This window comes from Physella acuta, unplaced genomic scaffold (assembly GCF_028476545.2).
Source record: "Physella acuta isolate Inbredline_101_S28 unplaced genomic scaffold, ASM2847654v3 ptg000222l, whole genome shotgun sequence".
In the NCBI taxonomy this organism is placed as follows: Eukaryota; Metazoa; Mollusca; class Gastropoda; family Physidae; genus Physella; species Physella acuta.
In genome coordinates this window covers 701,935-720,912 of record NW_026731741.1, presented here as the reverse complement: position 1 = coordinate 720,912, position 18,978 = coordinate 701,935, and the positions used below count along the sequence as shown (strand labels likewise).

The 18,978-nt window shown below is 37.5% G+C and overlaps 1 protein-coding gene across 1 annotated transcript in view; it reads right to left on the bottom strand.

Moving 5' to 3' along the window:
- Positions 1 to 206: 206 nt before the first annotated feature.
- Positions 207 to 18,978, bottom strand: part of LOC131937779 (salivary glue protein Sgs-3-like) — a 42,858-nt gene continuing 24,086 nt past the window's right edge. The window contains exon 3 of the mRNA XM_059295414.1: positions 207 to 274. Coding sequence (XP_059151397.1) covers positions 207 to 274 — 68 coding nt within the window. The remainder of the gene's footprint in view (positions 275 to 18,978) is intronic.

Sequence of the window (18,978 nt, the reverse complement as noted above, 5' to 3'; positions counted from 1 at the left end):
GACTTTTTAATTTAAAAAATAAATAAATTTAAACATAAAAATATATAGTAATTGCATGTTCGATTTACTTTTCTTTTTTAAAATTGAACATAATCTAGCTACAATTTTCGAAAAAAAAAATAATGCACACATTTTGTCATAATCATCTTTGAGGGTAAAACAAAAGAAACATCAAATTGCTTTCAGATTTTTTTTAAACCTAGAGGTCAATGACCGAGGTTATCATTGTTTGGGCACATGACGTCAAAGACAAGCATCCTATCCAGGCTCCTGGCTAGTCAAGAAAAAGGATACAATATGGGGGAAGGTGAATCCAGACTACCGTACTCTCAAAGCACTCCCAGACCCCGGGTCTAGCCGAGACTGGTCCTGGTGTAGGGTCTAGTGCAATAATGCAAATGAGGTGATTCGCTTAGAAGATGCTACCGTTGATAAGGGAGGTGATTACAATCTGAGAGTATCGATCTAATCAGTTGTGGACGTTTGGTGGTTTCAACTTAAAGACCGATACTGTTCGTGTTCCCCTCTAATGTTCATGATAGTCATATATGTAAATCATGAGCTTTAGATAATCTGGTTCTAGTTGACTAAAGATTCGAATCAATGATATAAACCCAAGAATGACAACCCTGTAAAAAAGACTCAATAAGAGTGGTTGCACTATTTGTAAACAACCCACAAGTAACCTTATTACAATATACATATTGGTTGGAAAGCTGAAGTTTTAAAAACTCGATGTTTTAAAACAATAGATCGTTCTTGTAAAAAAAATATTTTATTCTGTCAATACACTTGTGTCAGTGGCGTAGCCAGGATCGTTTCATGGGGGGGGGGGGGGGTTCAAATTTTTACCCGGGGACAAACTTTCGATTTGCACCCCCCCCCTAAAAACTTTTGATTTGCACCCCCCCCCCCTCAAACTTTCGATTTATACCCCCCTCAAACTTTCGATTTACACCCCCTCATACTTTATATATATATACCCCCCCCCCAACCCCCTCCTGCTTATGCCAGTGACTTGTGTTGTTTGATTCTAACTTCAGATTAAATTTATATTCCTTAAATAAACTTAATAAACGAAGAAAGTAAGATTTTATGTAGAAGATGTTTATATATTAACACTAATTTTTTAATAGCATACATTGTTAATGAAACAACGAAAGATTTGAGAGAAGATGTTTTTAAATTTAAACATAATACTCCCGCTCCTAGATAAATGGGTCAACGACATCACACAAAATAAACACATTATTGAAAAAAATAATAAAAAGCCTGCTTTAAAAAGTAGAGGAAAATGCTTACATAGCTTTATAATTGTCTCGTCTGAAATATTCGTAACAATTTTTTCTTTGTAAAATAAAACCGTCTTTAGCTTAAAACTTTGACATTTACCATTAAAAGCGTTGCATTTGTTAATTGAAAAAGTTCCAAAAGTAGAACAATCGCCTTTCCTCATCTTTTAGGGAAATTGATGTTTTTTTTTTCAAAGAAAAAAACCAATAGTCCTTCTATCTGAGTAGCGATAAAGCCACTAGCAATTCTCTGGGGATTTAGTATCGATATTTGGACGCTAATGGAACCGCTAGAAGAAAAAAAATGTTCCGAGTGTTGTCATCCAGTTAATTAAATGCAGTTAAACGAGAGGGTTAAATGATGTTAATCGAATTGAGCAAGTAATGTCAGACTAAAAACTTTAATGGTGTTTCAAGTTAAACTGGTTCATTGAGCCACAGGCTTCGCGAACAATTCAATAAAAACAGATCAATTAAATACTTTCAATAAAAACTTTGTCGAACCAGTTATCAATACGTTGAACCAGCTCACCAAAATCACCAAAAACATGCAAAACTGATGCTAGCCCAGTTCAACATATGGTGTTAAACCAGTTTAAAATAGGTTGTCAAACGGCTTCAACAATCACGTAAAGTTTTATCAAACTAGTGTAACAAATAAAGTCAAACCTTGAACAAATAAAGTCAAACGTTGAACAAATATGGTCAAGTTTGATCATATAAAGTCAAACCTTGAACAAATATGGTCAAAGCTCGAAGAAATAAAGTCAACCCTTGAAGAAATAAAGTCAACCTTGAAGAAATAAAGTCAACCTTGAAGAAATAAAGTCAACCTTGAAGAAATAAAGTCAACCTTGAAGAAATAAAGTCAAACCTTGAACAAATAAAGTCAAACATTGAAGAAACAAAGTCAAACATTGAAGAAATAAAGTCAAACGTTGAACAAATATGGTCAAGCTTGATCATATAAAGTCAAACCTTGAACAAATAAAGTCAAAACTTGAAGAAATAAAGTCAAACCTTGAAGAAATAAAGTCAAACCTTCAACAAATGAAGTCAAACCATCTCACACGATATCAAACGGATCTAGAAGACAGAACATACTGATGACTTTATATGAGTTAAAAATAGAACATACGTAAACCTACTCACCAAAATAGCAGAAAAAAAAAAGAAACAGCATTGGGAAATCCCACTCGCTGAGTGATAGTTTAGTCAATTATTGTTGACACGTCAAATTAAATTGTTCAAGTTGAAAATGTCAAGTTACATAAGAGTACGAATTACCGCGTAGAAACTTCACGTTGACAACGAACGCGTCTTCAAGGTGAACTTTTCTTGAAATTCTTTCAGTTGTGGGTAGTGTTCAAAATTATAAGTCGAGGTTCGAATATTAAAGGCTTCGAATGCCATAAAAAATACACAGTGAAATGATTAAAGGTTTGAATTTAGAACATTTGTGGTGGTGGGGTGGGGGGGGGGGGGAGATAGAAAAAACTTAAGTTCGCGAAAAATTGACATGAAGAGGGCATTGCGAAATTAAAATATTGATTTGACCTTTAAGGAATTAGCGTTGGAAAAACAAAACACCCAATTAGGAAATGAAAGTTTTGTTTAATTCGATCTAAGTCAACTGATTGGGATCAGCTTTAATTCAGAACATTTACTTTGCACACAAACGACTTATTATACAGAATGTACGGTAACCTTGATACATTTTTTATGTGATTGAAAAAGAATTTAAAAAAAAAAAACATCAAGAAAACTGCGAATCAAAAGGTTTTTCAACAATACGTCAACGTTAGAATCAACAATAAAAAAAGTTTTTAAAAAACCTTTTGTTGAAAATTTCTAAAAATATTGTTAAATTGTTGCAAAATTCTACATTGTAGCACAATAATTAAATAGACAACTGCGTTTTGGACAGTTTGGTGACGGAGGACAGATAATATTAGTTTTAATGCAAGTTTTAAATTTATTTTAATGAGCTATAAGTGATTGATGGTATAAAGTTCCAGAGAAATAGTAGCATGCTAATATAATTATTTACAGAAGCTACTGGATGTTATTAAGCCGAATAAAATATCCACTGGATGCCATAATTTCAAACTACGGCTATCCCAAGCTATTTCTAGATGTCTTTAAAAGGTTCCTTGCTACATATTCGAATCATATCACAACACCCTAAGGCTGACCACTGACTATCGTATCTTCATATAGAGGGTAGACATAAATTACTTGTGCTAGGCCGCGTCATTTGATGGCATAACACTAAAACCTGTCCGGTCATTCAAACATTGCCCGTACTTCACTAATAAAAACACTCCACCCTCCCCCCCCCCCCCCTCGACCACACACACACGTCAGTCCTAATGCTATTTTATATTTTTTTACATGGCTTCTCCTGTATGACTAAACAGCTAGGCGTCTTCAAGATCAAAATTCCAATGAGATTAACACCCCATATATATATATATATATATATATATATATATATATATATATATATATATATATATATATATATATATATATATATATATATATATATATATATCATGTGAAGGGGGAAGGGGTGGAGAAGCTTCCATGTAGCTCTTAAGAAATACATTGTATATAAATATAAAAAATATCAAACTTGAAAAAGATGCGATAGAATTATTTCGTTTACTAAAAGTTTTTCCAAATTTTCTTTTGGAAAGTTGGAGGGTGGGGGGTTAAGCCCCTCCATCTCACCACCCCCTAGATCCGCCCAAAAACAACTCCCCAACTCTCCCTCCTACCTAGTAAAGTTTAACGCCACAATTTGTTTTTCTAATGTACAATGTAAACCTTGAGCAAGTTTTTGTTTTGAAATCAACTGTGCAGTTAAAGTTCATCAGTTCAAATTTTGTCTCTGGATGGTAAAGTTCTCTCTGTTATACAATGCCAGAAATAAAACATTACCTTCTATATAGAACTGCTGTTATGAAACAAAGAGTTCTGAGAACCTCTGCCGGTTGATTACTTCAAGAAAGTGTGGTCTTATTTGCTGATCTTACTGTAGGGTTTCTTCTGAAGTAGCAAACAAAATACATAGCTAATGATTTAGAATGAGTTTTGTTTTTTAAAACTCAGTCTTTAAAAAAAATACCAATTTGAAATAAAGACCTTGAGATTAATTTGTTTTTTAAAAAGAAAATGTGGAATACAATTCAGAAATAAGTGAAGTTACCCAATGCTTAAAATTGAAAACGGTCAATTACGAGTTTTGGAGAATTTTCATTCCGAGACAAATTGGTCTTAGCCCTACCGGCACGTAATTCTTGATGGCTCCACTCAGGCATTGAGAAATACAAGTTTGAAGATTCTTTATGACTGGACAATTCTCTACAGGGGAGAGTATTTTGATGGAGCAATAAAAACTGGTTTGTATAGGCGAAGAGCTCACAAAATACGTGAGTTGGAATAGTGTATGAGATACGTTATTGTGTCCGTGGTTTATCTACTGTTGACAACAGTGTTTTTTTAGAGGATTTTTTAATTTATTTTTGCCGCCCCTTTAACCAGAAATTTAAGTTGTAGAGTTATAGCTAAAGTTTTGAGATTTTATTTCAAATAGAGTAATCGGACAAATGACCAGAAGAAGTTTTGGAGTTAATTTTGTGGCATTATAAATGACACTGGACTTTAAATTGGGAGATTTGGATTGGATGCTGTGATCGAGCATTAAGACATTGTATGATGAATTCTTGATCACGCCTAGGGGTTATACAGTCAAGTGACCTCAGCACTTTCACTGGTCCCAGCATAATTTGGACTTACATATTTAGGACCTGTTTCCACACAGACGATGTAACGGCGTTGGAACATTTTTTCACTAGCCACACAATTTCCGTGTTTACCAAAATCTTTACAACTTTTTAAAGAATAAAAAATGTTTAAAGTAAATTTTAAGCTTATGAAGTAGAAAACTAAGTTTTTTTAGCCCTACATTAAAAAGGAACATATCTTTATTGTATAATTCTAGATTTAAAAAACAACAGACAAACTTTGCTAGTGTTTTTGTGTGAACTAAACTAAGGGGTTCCAATCAAAACGCCGTGTCTCACGAGAAACGTCCCCAAAACAAGAAAAACGTTCAACAACAAGCGTTACGTCCCCTACGTTAAACAGACGCCCCATATTTACAATGGCTTACACAGCCCAGGCGTTTGGGGAATATAAACACATCGATAGCACAACTCTCCTGTGTCCACTGACAGTTACTAGTTAATGATGTGGGGGGGGGGGGTTGTTCAGGGGTTATATTAGCTAAAACGTTTCTAGTCCAGCATAGATTGACGCCAGTTATCGAACTCTAGAACTAACCTTGGCCAGGTTACTTTTAGCTTGCTCAGTACTATTAGGTTGTTATACTCTAAGCTACACCCAACAGGGAATTAAAACGTTTCAACTTTAATTTCGAAATTGTTAGGATAATCTTAATTGATGTCCAAGCTTTGAATTTAAAATAGATTTCGAAAAGTTTAAGAAATATTCATATTTAAAAGGTGTTTTAGCGGAATTAGAATATCCCCCGGCAATAAAACGAGAGACATCAAAGAGAAAAACGCATTTCATCTTATTTGTCTATCGGGTTTGATTAATTTTACGTAAAAGGCTAAAAATATTTGCAAAATTTTTGGAACGATTAATTAATTTAAATTAATTGACGTTTCATAAAAGTATGCAATTAAGAAGAAACTAAAAATAAATCAAGTGTTGTGCAAGCACGATCCGCACCTTTAGTAAATATTTATTCTTTAGATTACTTCAGTCATACATCCAAACAGGTAGCAGTATAAAAATATTCCTGGTCCGTTTTTTTTTCATTTGTCCAAACTTCAACGTTTTGCGCAATTTGCTCCAATTACGTTCGATGTCCCGGGGCCGTTCCATCCTTTTCCAATTTGCTTCTGTCTAAAGCTCAGCCCTTTTGCTTAATCCGTACAGCCAACAAACATTGATTTGAATGCCTTAGTGAACTCAACGTTTTCTCTTTCATCATGCTGTTGTCAGACATGTGGTTTTTTTTATTGTTGGGGATATTTTAAAAACGACATCTTCAAATATCACAAGTTTTTTGTATTGTTGTTAAACACTTCAGGTTTAAATGAAAAATATATATTAAAAAGTAGGGTATAAGCTATATTCAATGATAAAATAGGAACTATTTTTTTACCTATATTTAAAATTAGATTGCCTAGATTAGTTTGAGGTTTGTTGTAAATAGATCTCTTGTGATGTTTTATTAAAGTTATATTTAAACCAAGACGACATTATATCTTATTTTATCCCATGAGCTCTTCGCTGTTTGATGCGATGTGTTCATCGCTGTTTGAAATCATCGAAAACCTCCAGTCCCCCTTCAAATGCCGAGGTCACAGAAACAGGTGAACTCTACTTCACTTGCCACATGGGTCGTCAGGTTTTACAAGGGAACTTTACATTTATTATACTTTGATCCTTTCAACTCAGCGTTGTTGGCATTTGTTGCTTTAAGATGTGTTAATAATCCAAATCTCCAATCCACCTTATTTGTCTAGGTCACAGGAACAGGGGAACTACTTTACTTTGTCAGGTTTTACACGGGAACTTGACTTTAATCCGATGAACTCAATGCTGTGTACATTTCCAATCCACCTTAGATGACATCTAGCGTTTCTAGCTACCCAACACCATCTAATTTAAAAGCACCCAATGTAAAAATAAGTAAATGTCTTAAAATAAAAGTATGTAAAATATCAATTAGAAAGTCTATGTTTTTATCGTGCCTATACAGACTACGTTTTCACATTGACGTCGTGCTTACATATTATATCAAACAAACTAAATATCATGACCCGCACGTAATAACATAAAATATCTTTTTACAGACTGTCCCATCTTTTATGTCATCAAAAACAATCTCCGATTACACCTTTCTTAGCGGGAATTCTCGCACTATTTATAGCCCCGCCAGTTACATCCGGTGTATGATAAAACCATGCAGCCCGAGAAAAGATCCCATCAGCGCAAGTAGAACAAAGACATGTAATGGCTTCTGCCACGACAGGGCTTGTGTAAGCCCGGGTACAATTTACTCATTGTAGTCCCATGCTGGCGTTTTCAATTCGGTGCATTGTCTCGCTATACGACGGTCAACGTCGGATGCAGGCGGAATTGATTATGGGTGGAAATCGAGCAGGGTACAGGAATAGACAGTCGATTGCAAGATGTGATTGATTTTATTCTGAGGACAAGACGTGTTTGGTTTGGCGAGAGGTATAAGTAATACCGTAGAAGATAAATTACTTCAACCGAGTTGGGGGGGGGGGGGGTGTGCATCGGAAGTTAATAACTGTGTTGGGCGCTATTTTTTGCAGGTTAAAATGAATAAAGTTGTGCAAATAAAAACGTAAGGATATATACTCTCTTAAATTTGTGTGGTAAGGTTGCTTGATCTGTGTACTGAAATATTGATATGAGAGAAAAATATTTTTGGATTGTTTTCTTTTTCTGAGCGATCAAAGAGGACAGTATTCGTTGTATGTGCCCCCGATGTTGATGGCTACAAGTTCTACTGAATCCAGATTTTTTAAAATTAACTCTAGATGAGTGAGTGAGTTTTGGGGTATTGAAGCTGTGCTACAGGCATAGAACAGCCCCTGTTAGAAGCTGTACGACAGACAACAGCCCCTGTTAGAAGCTGTACAACAGCCAGACAACAGCCCCTGTTAGAAGCTGTACAACAGCCAGACAACAGCCCTGTTAGAAACTGTACGACAGTCAGACACCATTCCCTGTTAGAAGCTGTACGACAGAGAACATCCCCTGTTAGAAGCTGTACGACAGCCAGACAACAGCCCCTGTTGGCTTCTAGAGACGATAATGAATGCAGATTGTGATCAATGTTTCCAGAGGTTTGAGCCCCTCTCGGCCTGACCTTCAAGATACTAGATCAATGCTCATTTCGTTTTCACGTGTAATTTATTCGTCTGTCTTACTCAGCTAAAATATAATTAAAATTTTAATCCTACCACTTCATGTTTAATGCGATACTTAAAAAAAGAGAAACATCAAATTTGAATTTAAAACATCCAGCCTTCATGCTTGACACACACACAACCCACTCACACATTGCAAATAAGCTGCAGACACAACGTGTGCTCTAAGTCGTCTTACTTTGTTTTTGAATTAAGATAATTTTTTAACAATATTATGCCGTTATGACAAATGGCTTAGGCCTATATCTTATGCATCGGTAACTTAGAATATTAAGATGAGCAACCCATACCTTAGGCTTTTGTTGTCTCTAATATGACAAAATTAAGTATGATTCAACTGATGAAGTAAGCCGGTGATTAAGTTTTTAACAAGTATTTTAAGCTCCGAGGAAATTGGATACAGAGCCATATAAGGACCTATGAAACTTTAGGGAACGACCAATTAAACCGTTGGGAAAATGTCCCCTTTCAAAAAATTGGGAAAAATTTCCCTTAACAATTCAGTGAAAATGTCCCACTTCACTAAATGGGGAAAATGTACCCCGTCAATAATTTGAAAAAATGTCCAGCTTCTCAAATTGGGGAAAATGTCCCACTTCACTAATCGTCTGCAATGTGCAGGGCGCCAGGAAGATTTCCCGGTTAAGACAAGAGATCAACATGTCTTGACGATCAAAACAAAACTGCAGCCCCCCCCCCCCCCCGTCCCCATCTGTTACAAAAACACTTCCGGGTATTGAGAACGTCAATTTGACGTGTGTATGTGGGTGGGTGGATGGGATGGGGGGGGGGGGGACTTGGGGTAAGCTGGGGATAAGATCAAGGTCACCGTTTTAAAATTCAAGGCTAAATACACAACTGTCCAATGAGCGAAGCAATTCAAGTCTCAAATGAAGACATATGTAATGAGGAATTTGTTTTTGATAAATCAAGCAGCCACTGTCCAATGGACGAAGCAATGAGTCTTATATAAAGACTTACATAACGTCATATCGAGGAAATCATCTGGTCAGATGACTGATGTAAACAACAGCTGGTCTGAACGCGGTTTTGTGTTGTCGCTGGAGCTTTCATCTCTTCCAAAAAATCGACTTTTGTTAAGTGATGGGAAAGATAACGGGTCAAGACATTCCGGATACCGGTTTCATTCCTTGGGGTTTATTTTGTTATTCGCACACATTTTTGGTAATAAGAATAATTATAAGAAAACTCACTGAGAATATTAAACTTGTTTTGCGAAGTTGAAACAAAATTTTCTTCATGTGTTGTTCTGTTTGTTGTGATTCTTCGGAGCTGAGTGATCTAACATGTCACCTGAGTGATAAACATGTCACCTGAGTGATCTAACATGTCACCTGAGTGATCTAAAATGTCACCTGAGTGATCTAACATGTCACCTGAGTGATCTAACATGTCACCTGAGTGATCTAACATGTCACCTGAGTGATCTAACATGTCACCTGAGTGATCTAACATGTCACCTGAGTGATCTAACATGTCACCTGTGTGATCTAACACGTCACCTGAGTGATCTAACATGTCACCTGAGTGATCTAACACGTCACCTGAGTGATCTAACATGTCACCTGAGTGATCTAACATGTCACCTGAGTGATCTAACATGTCACCTGAGTGACCTAACATGTCACCTGAGTGATCTAACATGTCATCTGAGTGATCTAACATGTCATCTGAGTGATCTAACATGTCACCTGAGTGATCTAACATGTCACCTGAGTGATCTAACATATCACCTGAGTGATCTAACATGTCACCTGAGTGATCTAACATGTCACCTGAGTGATCTAACATGTCACCTGAGTGATCTAACATGTCATCTGAGTGATCTAACATGTCATCTGAGTGATCTAACATGTCACCTGAGTGATCTAACATGTCACCTGAATGATCTAACATGTCACCTGAGTGATCTAACATGTCACTTGAGTGATCTAACATGTCACCTGAGTGATCTAACACGTCACCTGAGTGATCTAACATGTCACCTGAGTGATCTAACATGTCACCTGAGTGATCTAACATGTCATCTGAGTGATCTAACATGTCACCTAACATGTCACCTGAGTGATCTAACATGTCACCTAACATGTCACCTGAGTGATCTAACATGTCATCTAACATGTCACCTGAGTGATCTAACATGTCACCTGAGTTATCTACCATGTCACCTGAGTGATCTAACATGTCACCTGAGTGATCTAACATGTCACCTGATTGATCTAACATGTCACCTGAGTGATCTAACACGTCACCTGAGTGATCTAACATGTCATCTAACATGTCACCTGAGTGATCTAACACGTCACCTGCGTGATCTAACATGTCACCTGAGTGATCTAACATGTCACCTGAGTGATCTAACATGTCACCTGAGTGATCTAACATGTTACCTGAGTGACCTAACATGTCATCTAACATGTCACCTGAGTGATCTAACATGTCACATGAGTGATCTAACACGTCACCTGAGTGATCTAACATGTCACCTGAGTGATGTCACCTGAGTGATCTAACATGTCACCTGAGTGATCTTACATGTCACCCGAGTGATCTAACATGTCACCTGAGTGATCTAACATGTCACCTGACTGACCTAACATGTCACCCGAGTGATCTAACATGTCACCTGAGTGATCTAACATGTCACCTGAGTGATCTAACATGTCACCTGAGTGATCTAACATGTCACCTGAGTGACCTAACATGTCACCTGAGTGACCTAACATGTCACCTGAGTGATCTAACATGTCACCTGAGTGACCTAACATGTCACCTGAGTGATCTAACATGTCACCTGAGTGATCTAACATGTCACCTGAGTGATCTAACATGTCACCTGAGTGACCTAACATGTCACCTGAGTGACCTAACATGTCACCTGAGTGACCTAACATGTCACCTGAGTGACCTAACATGTCACCTGAGTGATCTAACATGTCATCTGAGTGATCTAACATGTCATCTGAGTGATCTAACGTCTGCCCATTATTTCCTTACCCAAATGCCCATTGGCAGAATAAATATACAGGTCTCTGACACTATTTTTTCGGCTAGTGCTTGTTTATCAAACATCTTCTTGCGATAAAAAAGTTCTTTGAGATAGCATCGTGTGAGGTCTGAATGTCTAATTAACAGACGGGGTTTGTGACGTGCTGGTCTTGCTAATGATCAACTAGCAAACAGGAGGATAAAATAATAACCAGAGCGCCTAGATAAGATTGGCGGGGAGGTAATGGAGGGTGGGGGAGAAGGTGAGGAAGGGGAGAAAGGGAGACAGGTATGTAGATGGGGCCAGGGATTTGAGATAGAGGGATGAAAGTTAAATAATGGAGGGTCTGTGGAAGAGAAGAATGGGGTGGGGGAGGTATGTGAAGAGGGCAGGGTAGTAAGAAGGTAGGAGGCAAGGAGGTTAAGTAATGGAGGCTCTAATGTAGGAAGGGGAGGAGAAGATGTAAAGGGGACAAGAGAGAGAGAGAGAGAGAGAGAGGGGGGGGGGAATAGAGAATCTGTAAGAAAGCTGGGTGTAATAAATAAAAGCAAGAATCAATATTCCTGTTCGAAAATGTCATAAGTAATAGTGGATCATTAGAGAAAATCAATTAAAATTTTGTGTTTAGACCTACACGTGGACGCAGGTCAGATAAATTAAAGTGGAGGTTAATGAATTGAAAGACAAGTCAACATGTAATATGCATTTAGTAATTACAATTTAAAAAATTAGACATACAAGATGAACTTTAAAGCCTAGTTTTTGAAATGTGAACAAAAACATTTTTGAAACTGCTGCATAAATTGTAATACAATATATTTATAATTTTAATTAACCTAATTGCAGTGTGCGTCATTTGACCGCCAGATTACATAACCACCGTCTTTAATGTTTTTAAAAGACCCGACTAATGCACGGAGAATTACGTAATAAAGCAAGAACAAAAGGGTTTTTAAAATATCTGATGAAACGTTGCGTTTTATTTTAAATATATTTTTCATTAAGAATGCACTCAAATAGAGAAGGTCTCTAAGGTTAAACCTTTAAGAACGCACCAAATCCAGCTTCAAATAGAACCTCTCTGAGGTTAAACCCTTTCATAGTGTTACATCCATGAATGAGGTTTTTTTTAGTCATTTCAATAAAAGAAATACATTCAGCAAACAAATACGTGTTTTTTTTAAAATAAATTTTGTGCTAAACAATAGAATCCAAAATGCACTTAGTTTTTTGTCTACATTTAAAGACGATTACGGAAAAATTTTCATGTTCTGCATATAAATGCACTATTCTCTAGAAAATTGAAAACATATGAAATTAATGCAAGGTCACAATTCCATTAGAGCAAAGAGTGCAGACACAGGGCAAACATTTGTGAACTTGAAGTTATTTGTTTGGAAATTTTATAAAAAAATAATATTTTTTGAGTGATCTGAAGCAGATGTCATATGTGTCATTGAGTGCAGTATGTTCATGTCATCTAGTACTTGGGTTAATCTATGATGCCAAAAATGCCAGAAAGGTGTTACTAAACCTTAGTCACTTGGTATTAATTTCAGCGAGTAGAGACTAAAACATGGCGACATAAATGACATAGAGCATACACTAGAATTTGGTGAAATAAACGTGTGATAGAAATTACAACAATCCGTTGACATATATGTCACATAGTGGTAGCTGTAAACGTGAGTCGTAAATGTCGTATGTCCATCATTACCAGAAGTGTGGCAAAAGTCATTGTGTTGATTCAATGAGATTCACCCAGTGGGTTTGGTACTTGGTAGGCCCGCATCAACAGCTTGTTTAAGTCACTGGTCGCAACAACCCACTGTCAGTAACATAACATGGTGGTTGGGTGGTCATTTTAAAAAAATGGTCAACTTAGTGCAGTAAAATGTCACATTAACATCACATGGTGGTTGTGTGGTTACTTTAAATTGGTCTACTTAGTGCAGTAAACTGTCACATTAACATCACATGGTGGTTGTGTGGTCACCTGGTCTACTTAGTATTAAAATGTGCAGTAGGGTGTTGTGTTGATGTAACAAAGTTTCACAAAGCGCAGTATCATTAGGTGACATTATAGAGTATCACCAAATACAGTAGGAAGTCACCCTCACAAAATAAAGTATCACCAATTACAGTTGAAAGTCAACCTCACAAAATAAAGTATCACCAAATACAGTAGAAAGTCACCCTCACAAAATAAAGTATCACCAAATAGTGTACGATGTCACCCTTACATCAAAAAGTATCGATGAAACACAGTAGGATGTCACCTTCATATAATGTATCACGAAATACAGTAGAACCTCACACCTTACATAATACACTATCACCAAGTGCGTTGTGATGTCACCTTGACATAACAAAAAAAAAACCTAGTTATTCCCTCCCCTTCAAATCTCCAATAATAACATTTTTTTGAAAGATTAAAATTTTTCCTCGGTACCAGACCCCATTTCACGGTCATCAGTAATGCGTTTATAAAGTGGAGTGATTGAAATTGACGTCATGACAAACGGCTTATTGCGCAATCGCCAGATTTTTCCACGCCCCATTTCATCGTAAGATTTGATCAGTTCTCCGCAGGGCGTGGGGTCCAAAGTTACCACTGGTAACGGTCAGTCAGACTGACCTAGTTCTATGTGAGACGTGTCGGTGGTCAAAAGTTACAATTGGTAACGGTCAGACTGACCTAGTTCTACCGTACCAAATGGCGATTCAATGTTACTCACGTTTATGGCGGTCACCGAATGTTTTATAGAGGCTCGTGTTGCAGTCGTTGATATTGCGTGGTAGACGCCGGTACAGATCACGTGATGCGGTAATGGGTGGCGGTAATAAAGTGCTGTAGATTTATGTATGTGTGTATGTGTTTGTATATATACGTATGTGAAGGTAAGGATTTTGTGATTATATATATATATATATATATATATATATATATATATATATATATATATATATATATATATATATATATATATATGTTCCACATATGTGTGTGTGTGTTTGATTTTGTATATAAGTATGCGTGTTGAGTAAAAACAAAATGGCGCACTTTTCTAGTTGCGCCATTGCTAGCACACCGAAATTGTATTGCAGAAAGGACGCCGTGAGACTAAAACCGAAAATGCATTTTTCTTTTTTATCACGCCAAGGAATGTAGATTGTTTGAACAAAATTAAATAAAAAAATTATAAGTAACTTGAAACACAGAATGAAATAATAACAAGACAAGTATTGCTATACAATACGTTTGTTTTAAAAAGAAAAGAAAAATTTCTGATAAAATACTCAACCAGCATAACAAACTGCCTTGAACAGAAACGATCTACCTGCTTTTAAGCTCCGATCTCTGAACGGTAGTAGCAGACGAGCGAGCCAGTTTTCCACTTAGCTTGAACGAGAAAATTTAAACGTCTTTGAAACGGTCAGACCAAGCAGAAGTAAAAGATGAGATTTAACCGTCGAGGAATCCTCCAAGCCTGAACCATCCCCCCTCCCCTACCAATCTCACTGGCAGATCTAAAATTAGCCAGACTAGAACTTCAGTGACGCTTAGTCGACGCTTAAACCCATGTGTTTTATGCCTTGACACGATCAACGAGGTACTAGAACTTATATTTTTACTCAAACATCCCACCCGTTAACATTTGCCTATCAACATTTTCAAAACTTTTAAGTGTTTTTCTATACTTACTAAAGTAAATATATAAAATAGTAACAATTAAGTCCAACAGCTAATTTGTTTATCATTGTAGATCCGGTTGTACGTAAAACGAGTCAATTTTCTTTACAAGCAACCAGTGTCGAAGTTCCTGGTACGTGTGGCACGTTGTGGAAATAGTCCGATGAATCTCCTGAGCTACCCACGGGATTTGTGGGTTTAAAATTGTAGATTAGCTTTCTAAAGCTCTAAGGCTTCGTTGCGTGATCAAGGTTGAAGTCCAATTGTTGAGTGTATTTTAATTATTTTTTTTCCACCTATAGGTACGTGTCATTCTGTTTCACTTTGTTTGAAGGTTCCCACTATCCCAGCCCATATATATGCATCACATCGCCTTGCTAGAGAAGTCATTTGTCTAACATTTTTATTGTTTTATCTAGCGTACACATATGGTCAAGTACTGATTTAACAGTTAGGAATATTAAAGTCCAAAGCAGTGGCGTAGCTACCGTAAAGCTAGCGTAAGCAAGGCACAGGGGCCCAAGGCAAATAGGGGCCCTTTTTCGAAAGTTTGAGGGGGGTGCAAATCGAAAGTCTGAGAGGGGGGGGGGTGTGCAAATCGAAAGTCTGAAGGGGGGTGGTGCAAATCGAAAGTTTGAGGTGGGGTGCTAATCGAAAGTCTGAGGGGGGGGGGGGGGGCAAATCGAAAGTTTGTCCCCGGTCTCCGGCAAGGGTCGCTACGCCTCTGAGGGGCCCACTAACACTTTTTGCATAGGGGCCCAAAAATCCTAGCTACGCCACTGGTCCAAAGCTTTGTATCACTTTTTTAACATATCCTAACAATCACAAAATGTCTATGTTAAATTTATGCCGGGTAAAATAAATGGCCGCTTCTGTTATATAGGGCCTACCCTAAACGTATACAGCCATTTATTCTACAAATGGGCAGTGACATGCAACATAAATATTGTCTTTGGTTTCAAAGAAAGCACTAATTTCGAATGGCTTTTGAAGGGTTACAATTTAGCTATAAGATATTTTTTTCGCCTCCCGTTATGTTGCACACACTGTATTTCTCGAATAAGTGTGGGCAAACAGTAAGAAACTGGCAATCATGAACGGTAACGACTAAAAAAAAACAGCAGAAACAATAACGGACAATTGTCTGCTTTTTATAGCACTGCAACCAGTGTTTCTTCCAGACTTTTTTACCCCCCGGGGGGGGGGGGGGGGGGGGGGGGTTTGGGGAAGGAAAGGGGGGACTAAATTTTCGGAGGGACGGGGAGACTAAAATTTCAGGGGGTGGGGGCGGACACGGTTAAGAGTATATATTTTCTATATAAATTCCATTTCCTTTGGGGAGTTGGGGGGGGGGGGGGGGGGGCGGTAGACTCTCTTCGGGTCCTGGAAGAAACACTAACTGCAACATACGCCATAAACGCTAATTAACCAAATGTATTGTAAGATGAAAATAATTAGCAAACACTAGTATAAATGAAGTTAATTGAAATTTATACAATTTTTTAATGTAAATATAACGTTTTAATAACCTATATTTTAAGCGATGGTAATTAGCGCGACTGTTTTATAACGTAATAAACAATGGCAGAAAGTTGGAAAAAGTTTTAATTATTCTTTAACGGAGTTTAAAAAAAGTTTTACAAGTATTTTTTTTCAAATAAAACATAACATACCTTTATCGGTGTATCAATTTTCCGCATCAAATAAAAACATAATTGTTAATGTCCGAATGATTGAAACAAAGTTTTCCTCCGTGACCTAACTACACCCTCGAGAACTCTGCCTGTGTTTATAGACAAGACAGTGGCTTCTGTAGTAAAGACGTTGTCAAGGCGGCCATCAGACCCAGAGCCCATTCCAATCATCAGATCTTCTCCCCACCCTCCCCCTCCCCCTCACACAGGAAGCCTGTCTTCTCGCAGCAAGCCAGCGATGCCACCGTTTTTTTTATGTTGCTTCGATATACTCCATTCAAGGGAAGGAATCGAAAAGTTTCAGAACAAAACAAGAGTCGTCGTTACTGAAAGTTGTCCGTGGCGGTTTTGTTCAGTAAAAGGGAATGAAGATTAAATATCCCGTGGGAAGCAAGAGTTACCGGACCTGTCCATGTCGAAGATTAGTCGTAAATATCTCTCAGTAAAAATTAATCTTTTACGCGATCGATGTGGATAGGTGGCGTTTCACGTGCACCAGAAGACAGAGATTTGTGAAGTCTGGGACTCACAAGATAATGTCAAGACGGTGGGGACAAGTACCAATCTGTGGGACCTGTAGCCCCTGGGGGGACGGGGGTAAGTCTCCGCGCACTAATTTCCCAGCTGGTCACATAAACAACACAATGACGAAAGAAATTTCCCTATCGGCTCTAGGTAGTTGTAGATAAAACACAATAGTTTCACGTCACTTTTTAAACTGAAGTCCAAAATTTGGGCCGTCACCTCTTTTTATCAAAGTCCAAAATTTGGGGTAGTCAACTTTTTTATCAGTCTAAAATTTAGATCGTCAACTTTTTTTTTTATTAGTCTAAAATTTGGGCATTCAACTTCTTAATAATAGTCCAAAATGTGGGACGTCAACTTTTTAGTAAAAGTCTAAAACTTGGGTCGTCAACGTCATAATACTAGCCCAAAATTAGGGATGTGAATCTCTTACATCAGCTCAACGTTTTGGGCCTTTTGTTTTTACCCTATTTCAACATTTAGGACAAACTTCTCATCCTTGACAGACTGTAGGAACTTCAACAAAGGCTGATTTAAAAGTGGTGTCGTGATTATCTTAATATGCAGTTTTTTCCTAAAATATAAAGTTTCCGTTCACAATTCAGTGATTTATATTTAGCTGATACAGAACGTATGTTAACTAGACCACACGGATACAAGTTTAAAAATAATTGTTTTGATGTCGCGATCCTAAGATCTTAAATCTTTTCTCTTCTCACATCAGAATCGTCGCCGAAGCAATATTTTACAGCTTGACAGAAAGGAGGACAGGATGAAGAATTGAGCATTTCGCTTAGCCATGATGCCATCAGCCTGACGAGATAGTTTCTAGAAAACGTTTTAACTTCCTTACACGATACACCGCGGCACCTGGTTTCCATGTGTAGTGTGGTGAGGACGGGTGGGGTGGAAGTTCGGTCGGAGTATGACGCACATTCTTTATCCCTTGTATTACTTTCTCTTCTTCTTCTTCGTTCTTAATTTTAATGTTGGAATGAATTTCCTACAACATAATTAAGTATACGTGTCAACTTTATATGCGCCATACAGGTCATTGACTCCGATTTCAGACTGCTTTTCTTTTTGGATTCCATAACCTTGGCCCAGCCAAGAACGAACTAAAAGACAGCAGTTAATAGATTTTGGAGTTGTCTCTCCTAGAAGAGTTGCTGTCCCCAGATGTCCAGCCTCATCTGTCCGGGGGTTCGAACTCGAGACTCGGTTTAGCAACCAAGATCTTTACCGACTCGACCACGCCGACCCCTCACTTGTATTTATCTCCCGACCTTCAGGTTGGCTAATGTGCTCTTCTCGGAATAAAGAAAGTACTTCTCGAGATTCAAGATCCAAGATCTTAAATTTAGAAACCTTTGATAGACATTCTAGAACACCGTCCATGTAAATACCGTTTAAAATTTCAATCATGTTTTAGAAACCCCGAATATTAGAGTATGAGTAAAACATTTTTTTTTCGTAGCCTTAAATGGATAAATTCATAAACTAATAAAACAACAACTCATCTGATGGCAAACGTGTACTCTACACAGTTATCTTAATTAATGACGTAAGGAGGCGTCGATCCAATCGGTCACGTGTGGAGTTTTTAAAGTCAATTAGAAGTCCAAACATCAGGTCGATACTCTATTAGTCCCTGGTCTCTCCATCTTCCTCTTTTATCCCGACACTCTCCATCCCCTACCACCCCTACCATTATTTTATCCCCACCCTCTCTTCATCACCTTCCATCCCCTCGCAT